The following is a 17,214-nucleotide window of genomic DNA, read 5'->3' as shown; positions in this document are numbered from 1 at the left end:
AATTTTATTTGTGAAGAAGTTCATGAAGTCATCACTAGTTAACGTTAAAGGGATGGTTGGCTCAAAAGAGCTCTGACTTTTTGTCAGCCTGGCTACAGTGCTGAAGAGAAACCTGGGGTTGTTCTTATTTTCTTCAATTAGTGATGAGTAGTAAGCTGTTCTGGCTTTGCGGAGGGCTTTCTTATAAAGCAACAAACTATTTCTCCAGGCTAAATGATGATCCTCTAAGTTTGTGACACGCCATTTCCTCTCCAGATTACGAGTCATCTGCTTTAGGGTACATGTTTGAGAATTATACCACGGGGTCAGGTACTTCTGATTAGAGACCTTAGTTTTCACCGGAGCTACAGTATCCAGAGTCGTACGTAGTGAGGAGGTGAAATTATTAACAAGATAATCGACCTCTGTTGGGGTAGCGTTCAGATAGCTGCTCTGCTCTATGTTGGTACAGGGCATTGACGATGATAACAGTGGCTGGATTATATTCTTAAACTTAGTTACAGCGCTTTCAGAAAGACATCTACTTTGATAAAGTCCACTCTCCACTGCTGCGTAATCAATTATTGTAAATGTAAATGTTATCAAGAAATGATCAGACAGGAGAGGGTTTTCAGGAAACACTGTTAACTGTTCAGTTTCTATGCCATATGTTAAAACAAGATCTAGAGTGTGATTAAAGTGGTGGGTGGGTTCTTTTACATTTTGAGAGAAACCAATTGAGTCTAACAACAGATTAAATGCCATGTTGAGGCTGTCATTTTTAGCATCAACATGGATGTTAAAATCACCCACAATAATTATTTTATCTGAGCTCAGAACTAAATCAGATATAAAGTCTGAGAAATCAGACAGAAACTCTGTGTAAGGCCCAGGTGGACGATAGATGATAACAAGTAAGACTGGTTTCTGAGTTTCACAGCTGGGGTGGACAATGTTAAGCATCAGGCTTTCAAATGAATTAAAAGTCTGTCTTGGTCTTTCATTAATTAATAGACTGGTGTGAAAAATTGCTGCCACACCACCCCCTCGACCTGTGCTTCGAGACTTCTGGTAGTTAGAATGACTCGGGGGTGTTGATTCATTTAAACTAACATAATCATCCTGTTGCAACCAGGTTTCTGTAAGGCAGAGTAAATCAATTTGTTGATCAATTATTAAGTCATGTACTAACAGAGACTTGGAGGAGAGAGACCTAATATTTAATAATCCACATTTCACTGTTTTACTCTTTGGTTCAGATGTGGATACTGTATTGTTCTTTCTTTGTAAATGTTTAAGTTGTTTGTTGCTGGTTTTTAGTTTGTTTTTTGTCTTTTTGGAAGCAGACACAGTCTCTATGGAGATGGGTTTTTGGGGGGGTAGCAGGAGGAGAGAAGCTGCAGAGAGGCGTGTAAGACTGAAATTCTGCTTCCTGGTCCCAACTCTGGATAGTCATGTTTTGGGGGGTTTAATAAATTTGTCGATATTTCTAGAAATGAGAGCTGCTCCATCCAAAGTGGGATGGATGCCATCTCTCCTAACAAGACCAGGTTTCCTCCAGAAGGTTTGCCAATTATCTATGAAGCCCACATAATTTCTGGGACACCACTCAGACAGCCAGCAATTTAAGGAGAACATGCGGCTAAACATGTCACTCCTGGTCTGATTGGGGAGGGGACCAGAGAAAACTACAGAGTCCGACATTGTTTTGGCAAAGTTACACACCGATTCAATATTGATTTTAGTGACCTCCGATTGGCGTAACCGGGTGTCATTACTGCCGACGTGAATTATGATTTTACTGAATTTACGTTTACCCTTAGCCAGCAGTTTTAAATTTCCTTCAATGTCGCCTGCTCTGGCCCCTGGAAGACAATTGACTATGGTTGCCGGTGTCTCTAGCTTCACATGTCTGAGAACAGAATCACCAATTACCAGAGTTTGACCCCCAGCGGGTGTGTCACCGAGTGGGGAAAAACGATTAGACACATGAACGGGTTGGTGGTGTACCTGGGGCTTCTGTTTAGGACTACGCTTCCTCCTCACCGTTACCCAGCCGTCTTTCCCCAGCTGCTTGGGATTTGCCAGGGAACAGCTAGCGGGGCCTACGCTATCTTCGGCTGCACCAGCTACAGGGGCCTGGCTAGCTAAGGGTGAGAGAAGGGTGCAAAGCCGAGTCTCCAGATCAGTAATCCTGGCCTCCAGAGCTGCAAATATGCTACATTTGTTACAGATATCATTACTGCTAAAGGAGGCCGAGGAATAACTAAACATCTGACACAATGAGCAAGAAAGTGCAGAAGGGACAGGTGAAGTAGCCATGGTGCTAACGGGTCGGCTACGAGCTAAGCTAGCGAAATAGTACAGAGACAGTGAGTGAATACTTTGGCTATAAATTAGGTAGTGAGTACACAGAAAGTGTGCTTCGGATGAAGCACGTGAAGATTATACTGTGAAAAAAAAAAAGAATGTATTTAAAAGTTGTTAATTAAACTGCTAAGCAAATAAGCTACTCAGAAACACCACTGTGTTTGAGCAGGAACAGGAAGCGATACTATACCACAGAGCGAGCGAACACCAAGTGACAGCGCCACCAACACATATGAACTTATTCTGTGCTTGCTCGCATCTCTCCCACTTGTATTACACACATGATACACAAGTGATACACAAACACACCAGTAGTGTGGTGACTAGTGATGGGATTTCCGGCTCTTTTTAGAGATCCGGCTCTTTTGGCTCCAAACTGGCTCTTCAGGTTGTTTTGTTGCTTTAATTATTTAATCATTAATAATAATATAAAATTATGCAGAAAAGGAATTACTAATGTAAAAAAAAAGTGGTTTTATTTATATATGTTTATATATGGCCCCTAGAGACAAAGCACGTACAAACTCTAAAGCATATACAAACTCCAAAAAGCACATACAAACTCCAAAACACATTTCTAGCGTTTACTGAACTTCCAAAACAGAGCTACCCAGATCACTTAAATTACACAATTGAAAGCATGTGTGTATTGTTTGTGTATTTATAGACAAGCACTCATATTTATTCAAATAATTTAAAAAAAAAGTTCATTTACCTGTTACTACCACACACTAAATCCGGTTGTTGATACTTCCTGGCTTGTGTAGCCACTAGGTAACAAAAGCTCAACACTGCGCCCAGCATCCTGGAGCACTTCTGTTGTCTTTTGTACTTGATTCTGAGTTTTTACGTGCTTCTGAGTTTTTACGTGTTTTGGAGTTTGTACGTGCTTTGTCTCTAAGGGCCACCATAAATATACTTTATTTATTCACTCCACATAAAATGTAATAAATAAATCATATAATACAAAAAACAACTATTTACATTTTAAATTTTTAACTATTTAAATTTTCAGCTTTTTCCTAACAAATTTAAAGTGAAACAACACAAAACACTGCAAACCACAACACAATTAAATATAAATTAAAATATTAAAACAAAAAGAAGATGCACATTCTCTGTCATATGGGCCTGCATGATTTCTGAATCCTTTATCATCTGCAACTGAAAATAGCGGATGATTACTATACCTTTCTAATGTGACGTTGTTGTCCCTCACTCTCTTTCTCTCTGGCTCTGTTCCTGTGCTACTGCGAGTGTAACTAACGCCCCTCCCCCCTCTGCCCAGCGCAAAGTACAGGCCACGCGTGCGGAGTTTAGCGGAAAAAAGGGCGAGAGAGAGGGTGAGAGAAAGAAAAAAAACCCTCACGGCTCCCAATAAGGAGCCGGCTCGCGTCGTTCACTTCAAAGAGCCGGCTCTAAGAGCCATTTCGTTCGCGAACGACCCATCACTAGTAATGACTCTTACAGGAAGTCAAGCTGAGACGGTTCCCTTTACATATTTTTGGGATTAACAGTACTGGTGAGCTCATTTCAAACTGTATACTCAGTTTAATCTAGAGTTATGCATTATATTCTCTAAAATCACATTTATAGTCTGCGTCTTGTGAGTTAATGTTAATGATCTCAGAAAAGCAAGCCTACATCTTGATTTTCAAAAGAAGCATATTAAAAAATATTCATAGCAAAAAAAGTTAAAAGGTGTGAGCACTGTGTTATCTATCAATGTGTACAGAGGATTAGAAATATTAATGAAAAGTGTGTTGACTGTTTAAAGTTTCTAGTATTTTCTTGCTAATCTAAAAGTGATAGCTGAGCCTGCACATGTTCAACTCGTCTGTTTTGATATGTCGACGTTTATTTCATGTCTCTTTTCTATCTTCAAGTTTATCCTTGTTATGGTGCTAAAGGAGTTATTTAAAATATTTTTCTTGGCCAAGGCGATCAGTAAGAAAAAACATCTGTTTGCTGATGCTAGCTCTGTTTTCCACATAAAGCCATCTCCAAGCAGAGAAAGCAGAGCGAGCAGCAGCTGCCATCAGTTTCCCATCACTGGAAGTTGTAATGTAAAGGATGGAGGAAAACAGGCAAGACGTTTTATGACAGAACACTGTTTGAGATGAAAGGAGAGAAGTTGCTTTCACTTTGATACTTTTTAATTGATGTCTGTGTTGAGATTTGACTGGGCAAGCACTGCCTGTTCTGCTTGTCCTGACGAAGCACCGATGCATCACATGTAGTTTGAGCTTTTTAAAAAAACTTTGACACGTTTTGAAGAATTCTATCAAAGAAGCACACCAGTGAAACCCACTGCCATGCTTTAAACATCAATAGTTGTATCCACTTTGTCAAAATTAGTAAGCCATCCTCTCCACATTTGAATATTTGAACAACTTTAAATACCTCTAACTGAAACAGCCTTGGCCAACCATGAAATTAACCCTGATAAGTGGGACAGAAATGAACATTAGCTCTAATCACTCATGCCTACACACACACAGGTAAAATCATGTCATCATAGCCCTTAGGTCTTGCTAATCATTATTAATGACTATTTACATTCTTTACTACCTTATTAAAACACATGCCTCCCACTGTGCTTTTGACATGGGCACATGGGAGTTTGTACGTATGTTTTCCTGTGTGTGTGTGAGTTCGTGAGCATGTCTTTTATATCTCCATCATCACACGAATGCTTCGCTCTCAGCTCACCGACGTTCCACCTGGTCTGTTTCATCACTGTGGCATTGAAGGCCAGCTCATTTGATCCAGTTTACAACCAACAACAGCAGCCAAGCAATTTGAAGCTTTGAAGCCTGCCGTTACTTTCTTTTTACCACCTCCAATTTTAATCAGACTCGTATAGATGGGACATGAAAAGGGAGCTTTTTGAAACTGAAAAACAAATGCTACTCAGATTTCCATTATGATAAGGTGAAATGAAACTCCTCAGTTTGGTGTCTCTCTTGCTCCAGTGAAAATCAGTGCACCTGGTTATTTGTTCTTTCTAGGTAATTTTTCCCCCTCTCCTCTTTCAGTCAATTTTCTCCTTTCAAATTCTGCTCTTATTTTCTTCATCTTTCTTTCAGAGGGGCAGCAGTGACTCCCGCAGTTCGGAGGAGTTGCCCAGACAGGCGGGTTACAGAGGGCTTCGTCCCTCCAGCTCAGGAAGCGAGGAGGGTGTCCAGGGGCTGTTTGAAGTGGGCATCCATCATCAGTGCAATCCTGCCTCACCGGAGCAGAAAAGCCCTGCACATGACAAAGGTACCGGCATAAACAAGATGACAGCGCAAGATCAAGGAAGCTGCATGTAGCTCATAGTGTCCTTCAAAGTGACTACATGTGTGACATACTCAGTGGCAAAATCTACTGTCTTCATGATTTCCAAAGTACTTAAAGTACACTGTACTGTATGTGTAGTTACAACTCATCACTTGTCAAATATTTGCCTTTATTTTCTGTATTTTTATCATTTTTTTCTGTATGTAATCTGTGGATTTGTTTTAAAAGTTTTATAAAATAACAAGAAGCAGCAACGCTGAGCTGCCTGTGAAGAGCTGCAGGCAACAAGATGCTCATCTCTAACTTTTCATTCCACCTGCTCCGTGCTATCGACCGCAAATTTGCTCATGCTGTTTACGCCGTGAAACAAGACCGCAGTACTTCATGGCGCGTTACAAAATTATTGACGGCTTCTTTAAAAATGTTCAACTTTGTGCAGCAGTGCTGTAAATAGATGAAGCAGTTACTCTGTAATTCTGACTGAGTAGCTGCACAACGGGAAGCACTGGGAATTCAGGGAGGTGCGCTTTTACATCACAGCAGAGCTTTTCAAAAAATATTTGTTCTTTTACACGTAAAGTGAAAAACACCTGGAGAGAGAGAAAGTGAGTAGTAATGCATCTCTACCACCAAAAAAGATCAAAGTTGCAAAAAAACCTTTCTGTTAATTTCTGTTAATAGTTTTCAATTATTAAATAAGAGACTGCCAAGCATATTCTAAAAAATAACCGTTCTGTAAATCCTACCTTTGTAGATTGTTTTTCATCCAAATGGTTCAATATAATCTTTCATACACTCAAAAACACAAAGCAAAAAATAAAGAGTAAAATCAACTGACATATGAGCTTCCTTTATCACACTTATCTGTGCTCTTTCTGACCCTCATTGATATCAACCACTATGATTTCAAAAGTAAGACTTTTTTTCCTCGACATCTCTCACATCCTGCATAGTTGATCGACTTCCACTGCAGTTAAAGAGGTGATCGATGAGGCCACCATAAGGCAGACAGATGTGCTAATGAATGACAAGTTAAGGTGCAATTCAACATTGAACACCTGTAACATAACTGCCATCACCAGAACAGACATACTAACTCAGGGGGTCCATTCCATTAATTATTAACCCTCTTACTTACTTATTTAAAATATTTATTCCTAAATGCTCAGATTGGGAGATGAAATGCTTTCACTCCACCTTTAATTTTTCCAAATATGTCTGTGATGTTTGGATGCTCAAGATCTAATGTGAAATAGAATCCCGTTACAACTTTAATTTGAAGATGATATATCCCTGTGAGAAACTCTCATCTATCTTGAAAATGTAAAAATTGTGTTTGCAGAACTTTGACCAATTTATCTATATACTTTATCTATATATAAAAATATATTAGTTTATTAAAGTGTGAAAGAGACATTTAATTGCTTCCTGATAGCTTTGAACTTTGAACAGTGCATTGTACTAATTGTATTAATGTCTTTTTGTTCGTTTTTCTTATAATAACACTTTTAATTAAGTAAGAAAAGCGGTGCCCTGAATGAGGTGTTCAGAATTTAATTTCCGAACAAAGATCACCATCAGATACTTAACCCCACATGGTGGTATTAGCAGAATGTACAATGAGGTGTGACATTCTGTCGTTTGGCCTGTTACCCTGTAGCTGAAATAATAGTTTCTTCTTCATTTAGATTAAGGACACGTTGAGCCATCAGATCACTAACTCGTAAAATGGTTGTGAAGATAAAATATAAAGTTTTGTCCACGTTAAGGTGGAAAAATTGAGCTATATTTAAATATATGTGATAATATATTTTAATTCTTTATACATCACTTTCTATGTTGACAATAGAAGAATAGTCTTTTGTAAGTTATAAGATTAGAGCTTCGACCAATTAATCACAAGTTTAACCTTGAAGACTTTGGTGGATAAAGCAAAGTTTTAATGGAATATTAACATGACCCTGCTCTACACGCCTACAAAATTTGATCAGAGTTCATTTAAAACTTCAAGCATGACAAAATGACGCACACGCATACAAAAGCTACCAAAAACATAACCTCCTTGGCTCAAGGTAGAAATCTTTTTGGGGGTCTTGCAGCGTAGCCAGTGAGTATCCAGGCCAAGACTTCCATTGGTCAGCGTTCACAAATGTCGATGTTCCAAACAAAAGCTTAGTAAAAGCTAAAGTGCAGGAAATGTCTGATGGTTTTAAGGTTGGACTTCAGTAAAAGGATTCTTTTGCTCTCCACTGTGATTTTTTGCATGCAGCCAAAACCTGCTACAGCATGATGAGTCATTATAGTAACAAAAGTTTCCTTCATTGCGTAAAAATTCTGCAATTGATGCGTCAACATTTGTTTATAGAGATTGTTTGCAATGTGGTGGAAACATAGCTCAGACGGTCTAAACATTCATTGAATATTTTGTCATTTTTCTGTGAGGAAGTAGTGATTGACTGGAACAAATCCTGACACTGCTGAGTAAGTGTGGGGAATCACTTTGGCTGACATCCTTATAAAGGAAACAAGGACAGGAAATCATACAGAAAAAGACTAAATCTATCCAGAGACAGAGAACAATTCCCGAGTATTCACAACTGCCTCTGTGGTGGTTTCCACTCCCGTCTCTGCAATAAAAGATGCAGAGAGAGAGGCAGACTTACAAAGTGATAGCAATATGAGCGTCAGTGCCACAGCTGGATTAAACTGCAGCCTTCCCTTTACAGATGATGATGATGGAGGAAGCTGCAGTGGAGGCGCTCGTGAAACGTCACCAGTGTTGCATCTACTGGCAGATTTCTTCCACCCAGCTGCTGCAGCTCATCCAAACAGTCCTGGAAACAGCGTAAGCCCAGGAGACAGACGGCCTTCCAGGTCGGCCTCCCCAGCCTCCTGGGCATCCCTCCGCTCACCCAGAGCCAACAGCAGGCCGTTGGGCTCCCAGGTATTACGAGCAGATGAATGGATTCGTTTGTGTCTGTATGGCTGGCTGGCTGAACAGACAACATCAGCATTGCTGTGCAAAACATCAGTGACACGATAGAACGCAGTATAAACGTGTCCTTTATGGCAATGCTCGGCAGTGTCATGCAGGGGTTTTTGAGAGGCAGACGTGTTTGTGAGCCTGAATGAGAACATCTGGGAACCGAAAACTGTAACACACATCACACCAGGGATGTCAAACTCATTTTACGTCGTGGGCCACATACGTCGAGTCCACACTGATCTTAACTGGGCCCCTTTCTGTCAGTGGAAAGATGTTTAACTACATGTTTCTTAAAGTTTTTGTTAATTCACAGAACTTCTCTGTTATTTAGCAGTTTATCTACGACTGAATTCCTTGAATTTAGCATGAATACATGACCCAATATGGGTCTTTATGAAGAGGTAAACAGCTTGTCAGTAGGCCAGATTGAAGTCTTTGCTAGGCTGACACCCCTGCCTTATATCATATAGTGACACTAGATATTGGCCCCATTGTTACAGCTGTGGGTGTAATAAACACTTGGAATCACTTTAGTTCATTAGAAATCAACTCTTGAGTAGGAGTGGCACAGTTAGATGTGACACAGCAGCCTCTTCTGAGATCTATCAGTCAGAATCTAATTACTGCGCGCCAAATCGTGAATATACACGTATCACCACCCTCCACTGAAGTCCTACTGTAGTGTGAGACTCCAGAGAGCTTATTTAGTCATAATTAAAGCCAGCCTCTCTTCCATACTGAATCCAACACCTCCCCTATGCTGGCTCCTACGTGAAACAAACTCGAAAGAAAGGGGGAGAAAAATAAAGCCCGTATTTTAGTTCTTGTTCCTTTTGTAACCATGGAGACAGATTTCTCTTTTCACCTCTACCTGTTTGGTTTGTTTAGCTCGTGCCTGAGTGGCTCTGTGATCCTCCGCTGCTACAGTAATGCTTTGCGGCGCTCAGCTAATTAGCCCGGCCAGCCCCGAGCCTGATACCGACTCGGCACTCGCTGTTGTGCTTGGCTCCCGCTCCTCACATTCTCCCGTGTCGCTTTTCTTCTGTTTTTCTTTTTCTCCTCTCCTGGGTGATCCTCTCTATCCCTCTTTGCTTTGCGTTCTCTCCCTGCCACTATGTTTCTGCTTTTTCGTAATCTCTTATTTTAGTACTGGCAGGATTAGAAATAATGACTAAATCCCTCCTGCATACAGACATAGTGGATTAAACCAACGCTTCCCCCAAACTCAGGGCGGGGTCCTTCAAGCAGGGGGAATTACAAGCGAGGAGGTGTCACGATTTCATATTATTAGGACTTCTCTGAAATTAGTTAACCGAGAATGAGTTCAAACCAATGTGTTGTCGTCCCGGGGCAGATTCTTCCTTTCCTGTTACACAACTGTCCTTAGGTACTGGTCACAGTAACATCAGCCAATAAGAGCTGGTTTTCTTTTCTTTATTGGTGTTTTACTTCAATTTTATCTAGGTAACAGTAGCTCCAGGAAATTCAGAATTTTCGGGATCTGAACTTGATGATGAGCTGGTCCTGATGTTTTCACACGGATTACATGTGTCCGATGTGTAAAGGCATTAAGCTGTAACTGTAAATTCGTGTGTGTTTTTGTTATCCTCTCTTCCAGCACCCGTCCCACAGTGACTCCTCTTTGGCCACAGGCAGTTCAGAGGGCAGCCTGCAGGCAACACTGGAAGAAGGGCTGAGCTTCAGCGTCTCCTCACCTCGATATCTGGATCTCCCCACACCCCACCTCTGCCCTGTCCCCAGCCACCCCTCGCAACGCCAGACACCGACTACAGGAGACCAGGGCTGCTCTTTACTAAAGAGACACAGTACTCCTTTGACCCTCCAAGCCGCCCGGAGGCACCAGAGGAGCCAGAGCAGCAGCAGAGGCGGCAGCACCAGCCCCGGTTGCCCCCAGCAGGACTCCATGGACCCGTCAGATGAGGATGTTGGCATGGGGACAAACCGGGATGACTGCCGTCAAACCTTCAGCAGCGAGCACCTGTCAGAAACACTGAACAGTCTCTCCCTTACGTCGCTGTTTACCCCGGACTCTTTGGCACCCCCGCTGGTGAAGAAATGCAACAGCACAGGGTCTCTGGACCTAACGAATCTGTCTGCCCGGAGTAAAGATGGCCACCACTTTCATGGCATACACGTCCATGGTTTCTTATCCAACCCCTTGACAGAGGGAATGGCAAGAGGTGAAGAGCAAGACATCACAGGCCTCAGCATGAAAAGCAGGCGTCAGACCGCAGACACATGCTCCAGGAAAAACAGATGAAACACTTGTTGCCTCTCTGTAGTGGAACTCTTTAACCATTTGCATTTCTGGACCTTGAACAGAACAGGGAGAGATTTTTAATACACGTCCTGTGAACCGGAATCTGAAATTCTCTCTTGTCTTTATTAAATCATTCGTTCTCTCTCTCTCTCTCTGTTTAGGATCAGTCATTTCTCAAAAGATTCCAGTCGCTTCTGAGTTTTGGCATCATTTCTCTTACACAGGATATACGATTGCTCTTTGCTAAGTCTTAACAATAATGTCAAGGAGCTCAGCTTTTTTGTTAACAGGACTGAGCCTTTGAGATGTGGCAGATCCTGGGTTTTATATTATAGCCATCTTGAGAGAATATTCAGAAAGCCATTACAGAGACAGCCCTGAAAATTGCAGTGATTTGTGAACATTACAAAGGCGGTGTTTTCTAGATGAAACTGTTAAGAAGTTCAATCCTCGATAAGGACCGGGTTCACTTTACTCGGCCTGAACCATTGTCCAAAAACCCTGTTGTCAAAATTGGACAGATGGCAAACTCGGAAGCTTCTTTTGAGGAAGAACTGAACTTTGTACAGTTTTCTTTTCGTGTTTTTTTGTAATGTCCATGGCTAATAGTAGCATCAACCTTTTTTTTTCTTTGGAAGATTTGGCGGGTGATGGAAAAGTTGTCTTTTGTTTTGTTTTTTCCAACTTCAACATTTTGAAGTTGCGTGAATGTACCCGCTTCTGTCTTCATTTGTGAGAAAGAGGGAGACCGAGACAAGCAATGAGCCTGGCTAGTCTGAACAGTGACAGATGGCCTCTTTGAAAAGAAGAAGACTGTGAATGCTGCTGAGAATGCGTGTGGGTAATTCATGGAAGCATTGGCCACTTTCAGAGTGGACTCTGTATTTTTTGCTTTCTGCACACCCATGAAAGGGCTAAAATGTATTTAAGTGTAGACCTGGGCCAAATACAATTGACAAATAATCTTTTGCTACTATACCTAACACCGTGTTTGACAATGGCACATCAACAACAACTCTGAAGCTAAAGTGAGCACTGACTTGGGAGACTGGAAGTTGGATGCTAAGTTAAATGTCTTTAAGACTTCCAAGCACCAGCTTCCTGCTGACCACTGAATCAGAGCCTATAGAAGTATACTGAGTCATACCAAAACAAAAGAAGATTTCCAAAAATTGAAGTTAATCTGATGGTTTATCTGATAAACTTTCAGGATGATAACTAAGTCCCAAAAGCCCCGTCTGTCTATACAAGTCACAGTGTCCCCAACAACACCCAGTTCCTGTTCTGGCCAGCATCCATATTAATGTTTTATATCCACATGATGCTCGTCTGCACAGTGAAAGTGTATGCCACATCCAGCTGATTGGCCTCCTACAGCTGGTGCTCGTTCACACTGCTGCTGCTCCTGGTTTGGATGCACAAACAACTGAAACATTGTGGAAAAACATGGTCAAGTAATATTAATGCGATGTTCCAGATGTACACCACACTCAAGTATACTGGTCGGGACTCCAGTGAACCTCATCAGTCATACTGCACTGTGTCCTGGGTGTGTGTATAAACGTTGGTAGTAAGTGTAGTGAGTGTGAACGTAGCAAAAAAAAAGAAAACTTTGAACTTTTGGCTGGCATAGGCTTGTTAAGTTGTACTTTGAACAAAGTGTCTATCTTTGGATCGGCTCTGCTTTTGTACCCGCAGCCTTAGCCCGCTGACACGCAGCAACCTCTTCAGTTCTATTATTGTCACGAGTACAGGCCCTTGTTTGAGTGCCCTGTGGCAGGGCTAATCACTAGGTTGGTAACACGTCAATAGACCGTCCCTCGTTTGAGTCAGCCAGAAGCACTCCTGTTTCAGTCTGAAACAAAAGAGCACCTATTGTCTTATACGTGCGTGCTGTTCTCTGGGCCGGGTCTCGGCATTTGAAGCAAACCAGACGAGATTTAACGCAGTCTTTAAATCCTTCCGCCTGTTTTAAATGTACCTGAGTCTCTCAGGAGTGGAGCAGGCTGCCTGGCATGTGCATGGGAAACACAAGGGATGGTTTCTTCTTAAAGAGTCGGTGTACAGATTAGCGGGAATTCAGCAAATGGAAATCACTGTTTTGTTTGCTGCTTTAAACCCACATGTTTATTTGACTCAGGTCTGCTTGAGTGTAGCAAGACAGTAGAAAAAAATATATACTATGACAAGCAATGTGGTCCACGTGGATGTAGTTTGAGCACATGTTTGTAATTTTATCAAATTGTGATGATCATCATAGAATAAATCCCGAGCAGGTAGACCTCAGGTGGACCTATATGCACCTCATGCATTGCATCATCACATATAACACACACACACACACATCCTGAAGCACATACACACACACGCATATCACACAAAGATGTCAGCGTCAAAACACTGCGGGACGCTTCTGTGGCTGTTTGAGAAGAGGCAGAAGAAACCTCGGTGTTTAATCTCTTTCTCTACTTTGTCTTCATTCCCCTCCTTACTCCCATCCAATCCTATTATCTCCTTTCCACAAGAAGCCAGAGTACTAAATGACTATTGACTACCCACCTCTAATCGAGATATGCAATATGCTACAGTAGATGTACAGTTAGATGTATGGGATTCATAGAGGGTAGGCAATATGGTGAGAGAAGATTATATTTATGAATTCATGTATTCGAATAAAATGTCACCAAGATTCAAAGGTCACTGAAAGGATGATGTATTCATGTATTCCAGCGTGTGTGTTCTCTCTTTTTTCCCTCCATCTCCTCTACACGGTTTTCTTTTTCCCAAATGCATGTAGGTTATTTTTGTTTTCCAAAATGTCATTCTAGTGTCATATAAAAGTGAGATAGCTTTTCAACAACCTCCGACTCCTGAAGTTGTTCTTTCGAAATGAGGTTTGAGTGAATTTTCTTTCTCTTTCTTCAAGGTTATGTCAGCGATTAATGCGAGCCTTTTTCACGCGTCGCTCTTTGTTTCGTCAGTCTGGGACTGTGCTCATAAGGATGATAATATCTGGAGAATGATCTAGCACGAGGTTTAACTGCATTTCTTTGTTTTGATTAACTTTATTTTGAACAACAAAACCTGATATTTGCATGTATTATAACTCATGCAGTACTAATACCACAAATGACCTGCTGTAAATGCTCTGCATGCACAACATATCTAAAAGATTTAGAAAGTCTTTTTGTTCTTTATCCCCAACTTTCCCATTGAATCTTGTGTGTTTGCATTAATCTCTCTGTTTATTTCTCTTTTGATTTTTACAATTTATGAAGCATTTTTGCTTCAGCGTGTGAGGGGGACCGTCGTTGAAAGCGTGTCACGGGGTCAACTGTTTGGTCTTTGTTGTTCAGCGTCATTGTGCCTTGTTCTCACACCTGTGGGTTGGTCAACTCACAATAGAAATGGGCGCTTCAGAGAGCTGACACGCTTACCTAATCCAGTTTAATAAATGTCTGTTTGTTGAGTCTTTCATTTATGTGCAATACTGTGCAAAACTTTTGAGCCACCCCTCAATTTTTCTTTCCCTTTTCATTTACAGTATATAAAGCCAAAACAGAGTCAGTATAATTCTAGAGTCAGTGTTGCCTAAGATCTCTTTAGAAAGCTTTCTTGTAATTCCTTTAAGTAGTCTTCAGGAATAGCTCTACATTATCCTTGAAAGACATTCAAAGCTCTTCTTTGGAGCTTTGAAGCGTTTGTTCCGTTCCAGTCAAGATGATCTCACGCTGCTTCGATCATTTTAAGGTCCAGAGACCAGGGGAGACCAGTCCAGGTATGCTTTTACTCCATTGGAAGTGTGTTTGGGTTCATTGTCAAAGCACATTGTCCTGTGCTAATCACATGCTTTCCAGATGAGATGACATTATCCTCAACACGGCTGCCTAAAATCCTGCCCCAAACCTCCACCACATGTTGCTGAAGGCTGTAGAGGCTCACTGTGCCTCTCTCCTGTTCTTCAGTTTGGCACTCATATTGACAATGATTCAACTTCAGATTCAGGCACATTGTCCTGCTGAAAGAGGCCACAGACATCAGGGAATACCGTTTCCATGAAAGCGCGTACATGATCTGCAACAATGCTTTGATAGGTGGCACGTGTCAGAGTAACATCCACGAGGTTGGCAGAACTCGAGGTTTCCCAGTAGAACATTGCCCAAAGCATCACAGCGCGTCCAACAGACTGCCTGATTGAGACCAGGCCCCCTTCTTCGTTGCTCTGCAGTCCATTGTTGGTGCTTCAGGTGGAAAACAGCATCACCATGGGTACCCTGACTTGTCTGCATTTGCAGCATCTTAAGAAACAAACTGTGATGCTTTCTGTAATCTGTCAGATCCAGCATTCACATTTTGGGCAGTTTGAGCTCCATTAGCTCGTCTATTGGATCAGACCACATGGGTCAGCCTTCGCTCCCCACCTGCACCAGTGAGCCTTGGCCGTTCATGACCCTTTTGCTGGTTTACCACTGTTCCTCTCTTGAATGACTTTTGATACACACTGGCCATCAAAGACCAGGAACACCCCAGTTTAGAGATGACCCAGTTGTCCAGGCATCACAGTTTGACATTTGTCAAATTCACTAAAATCGTTACGCTTGCCCATTTTTCTGCTTCGAGCTCATCCAACTTTGAGGACAAAAATGTTCAGTTGCTTCCTAACATATCCCACTCAGTAACTGGTGCCATGATAAAGAGATAATCAATAATGCTATCACTTCACTTCTGATCCTGATTTCTTTTTTTAATTTATGTATTTTTTGCATATAGGTCTTACCAGATCTTTTCTGTTCTGTTTTATTCTGAGGCTGTCTTGCACGCACAGCATGTTTATATCAATTTTCACTGACATTCAAGTCAGAGGACTGGCTGCCGCTCTAAAAGCTTTCACTTGCTTGTCTGACTGAAGCATTTGCATTTAGATGTTGCTTATATTTGGCAGACTCTCACTAAATCCCCCCAGATGTAAAAAAAAAAAAATCCCTAAATCCGTGCACGTCACATGTAGCGCTTGCGTACACACAAAGTGGAATATTTCTACCAGCATCATGTGGACACAGCACTTAGATATGATGCCCCATGTAACATTGTACCAGCTCTCCAATCACTGGGGATCGATTACCTGCAGACTTCAAGAGGTTCATGGTTATGTTCTTCATCTGCTTGTCACATGACAACCTTGTCACATGTCACAATTACTTTTTTCCACTTTAATTATAAAAACGTATAAATATTTAAAGAAGCCCACGTTTTACAGCCTCTTTGCTCCAGTGGGTTACATTTCATACGTTTGACTGCAAACAGCTGTTAAACGTATTCTCTGTATTCCCCTTATGTAACTCCCCATCCTTCCATCCATCCTCAGTTCAAATCCACATTAAGCACCTCCACTCTTTTCTCTGATGCCTCTCTCCGTTTCATCCTTATTTTCCTCTCAGATCTCGCTCAGGCCCAGGTCATTACAGCACAGAGCTGCCAACTCTGAAATAAATGTCATTAGTGAAATATATTTGACACAGCTTTCCTATCACATAAACCCCAGTGGAAATTAATGCTAACTCTATTTCCTGCTCATTTCTTGGTGGTGGGAGAACAAAGCAGCCAAACTTTTCTCATATACCAACAAACGTGGAGTAGAGCAAAACTAAGACGCACAACAATGTCTCTTTGGTCAGAAGAATAATGCGCTTACATTTGTGGGCATGGCTGGATTACAGCACCAAGGTGCTTTGGAGCAAAAGTGTGATATGGTCCTCGGAGTATGTTGTATGTTTCCTGTTTCCTACAGGTACAAAGAAAAGAAAAAAGAAAAGGGAGAAAGAAAGAGGGGAAGAAAAACAGCGGGGAAGAGGAACGGTGATAAAGGGCAAAAAACAAAAACCAACAAAACAAACAGACAAAAAATACAATATATCAATCACCTGGATCACCTGTTGAGAAAGAAAAAAGAGAGAAAAAAAAGAGAGCAATATAATAAACAACATCATGATGATCTATGTGAATATAACAGTAAATACTAAATATTAAATATTATTGTGCAGCACGTAAGATCGACAGCGCACAGTGTGCTTTGAGGTAGGAGCCAAAAAGGGTGTAGTTTGTGTGTGTGAGCACCCGTGTGTACACCTGTGAGCATGGACGTGCTTGTTTTTAAAAGGTTCCTTCATGTAATGATCTGCTAGAGGGTGTGGGGAGCCACAGCCCCGTCCTCCAGTGCATGAAGCAGGTATGGAGGAGATCAAAACTCCAGACATCTAGAGGCCCTCAGAACACAAGAGACCAAGGAAGACCAACAGAGGGGCAGCCACTGCCACTA

The 17,214-nt window shown here is 41.5% G+C and overlaps 1 protein-coding gene across 1 annotated transcript in view; it reads left to right on the top strand.

Moving 5' to 3' along the window:
* The window catches only part of LOC102785341 (voltage-dependent T-type calcium channel subunit alpha-1I-like), a 180,833-nt gene extending 166,991 nt beyond the window's left edge, over positions 1-13,842 (top strand). Inside the window, exons 34-36 of the mRNA XM_087841530.1 lie at positions 5,439-5,613; positions 8,358-8,575; positions 10,236-13,842. Coding sequence (XP_087697656.1) covers positions 5,439-5,613; positions 8,358-8,575; positions 10,236-10,898 — 1,056 coding nt within the window. The 3' untranslated portion in view covers positions 10,899-13,842. The remainder of the gene's footprint in view (positions 1-5,438; positions 5,614-8,357; positions 8,576-10,235) is intronic.
* The last annotated feature ends 3,372 nt before the right edge of the window (positions 13,843-17,214 follow it).

The sequence above is a fragment of the Neolamprologus brichardi genome, chromosome 6 (genome assembly GCF_056152115.1).
Source record: "Neolamprologus brichardi isolate AB-2024 chromosome 6, ASM5615211v1, whole genome shotgun sequence".
Lineage (NCBI taxonomy): Eukaryota > Metazoa > Chordata > Actinopteri > Cichliformes > Cichlidae > Neolamprologus > Neolamprologus brichardi.
The sequence above is the reverse complement of the archived record's forward strand: the minus strand, read 5'-3'. Positions and strand labels throughout refer to the sequence as shown.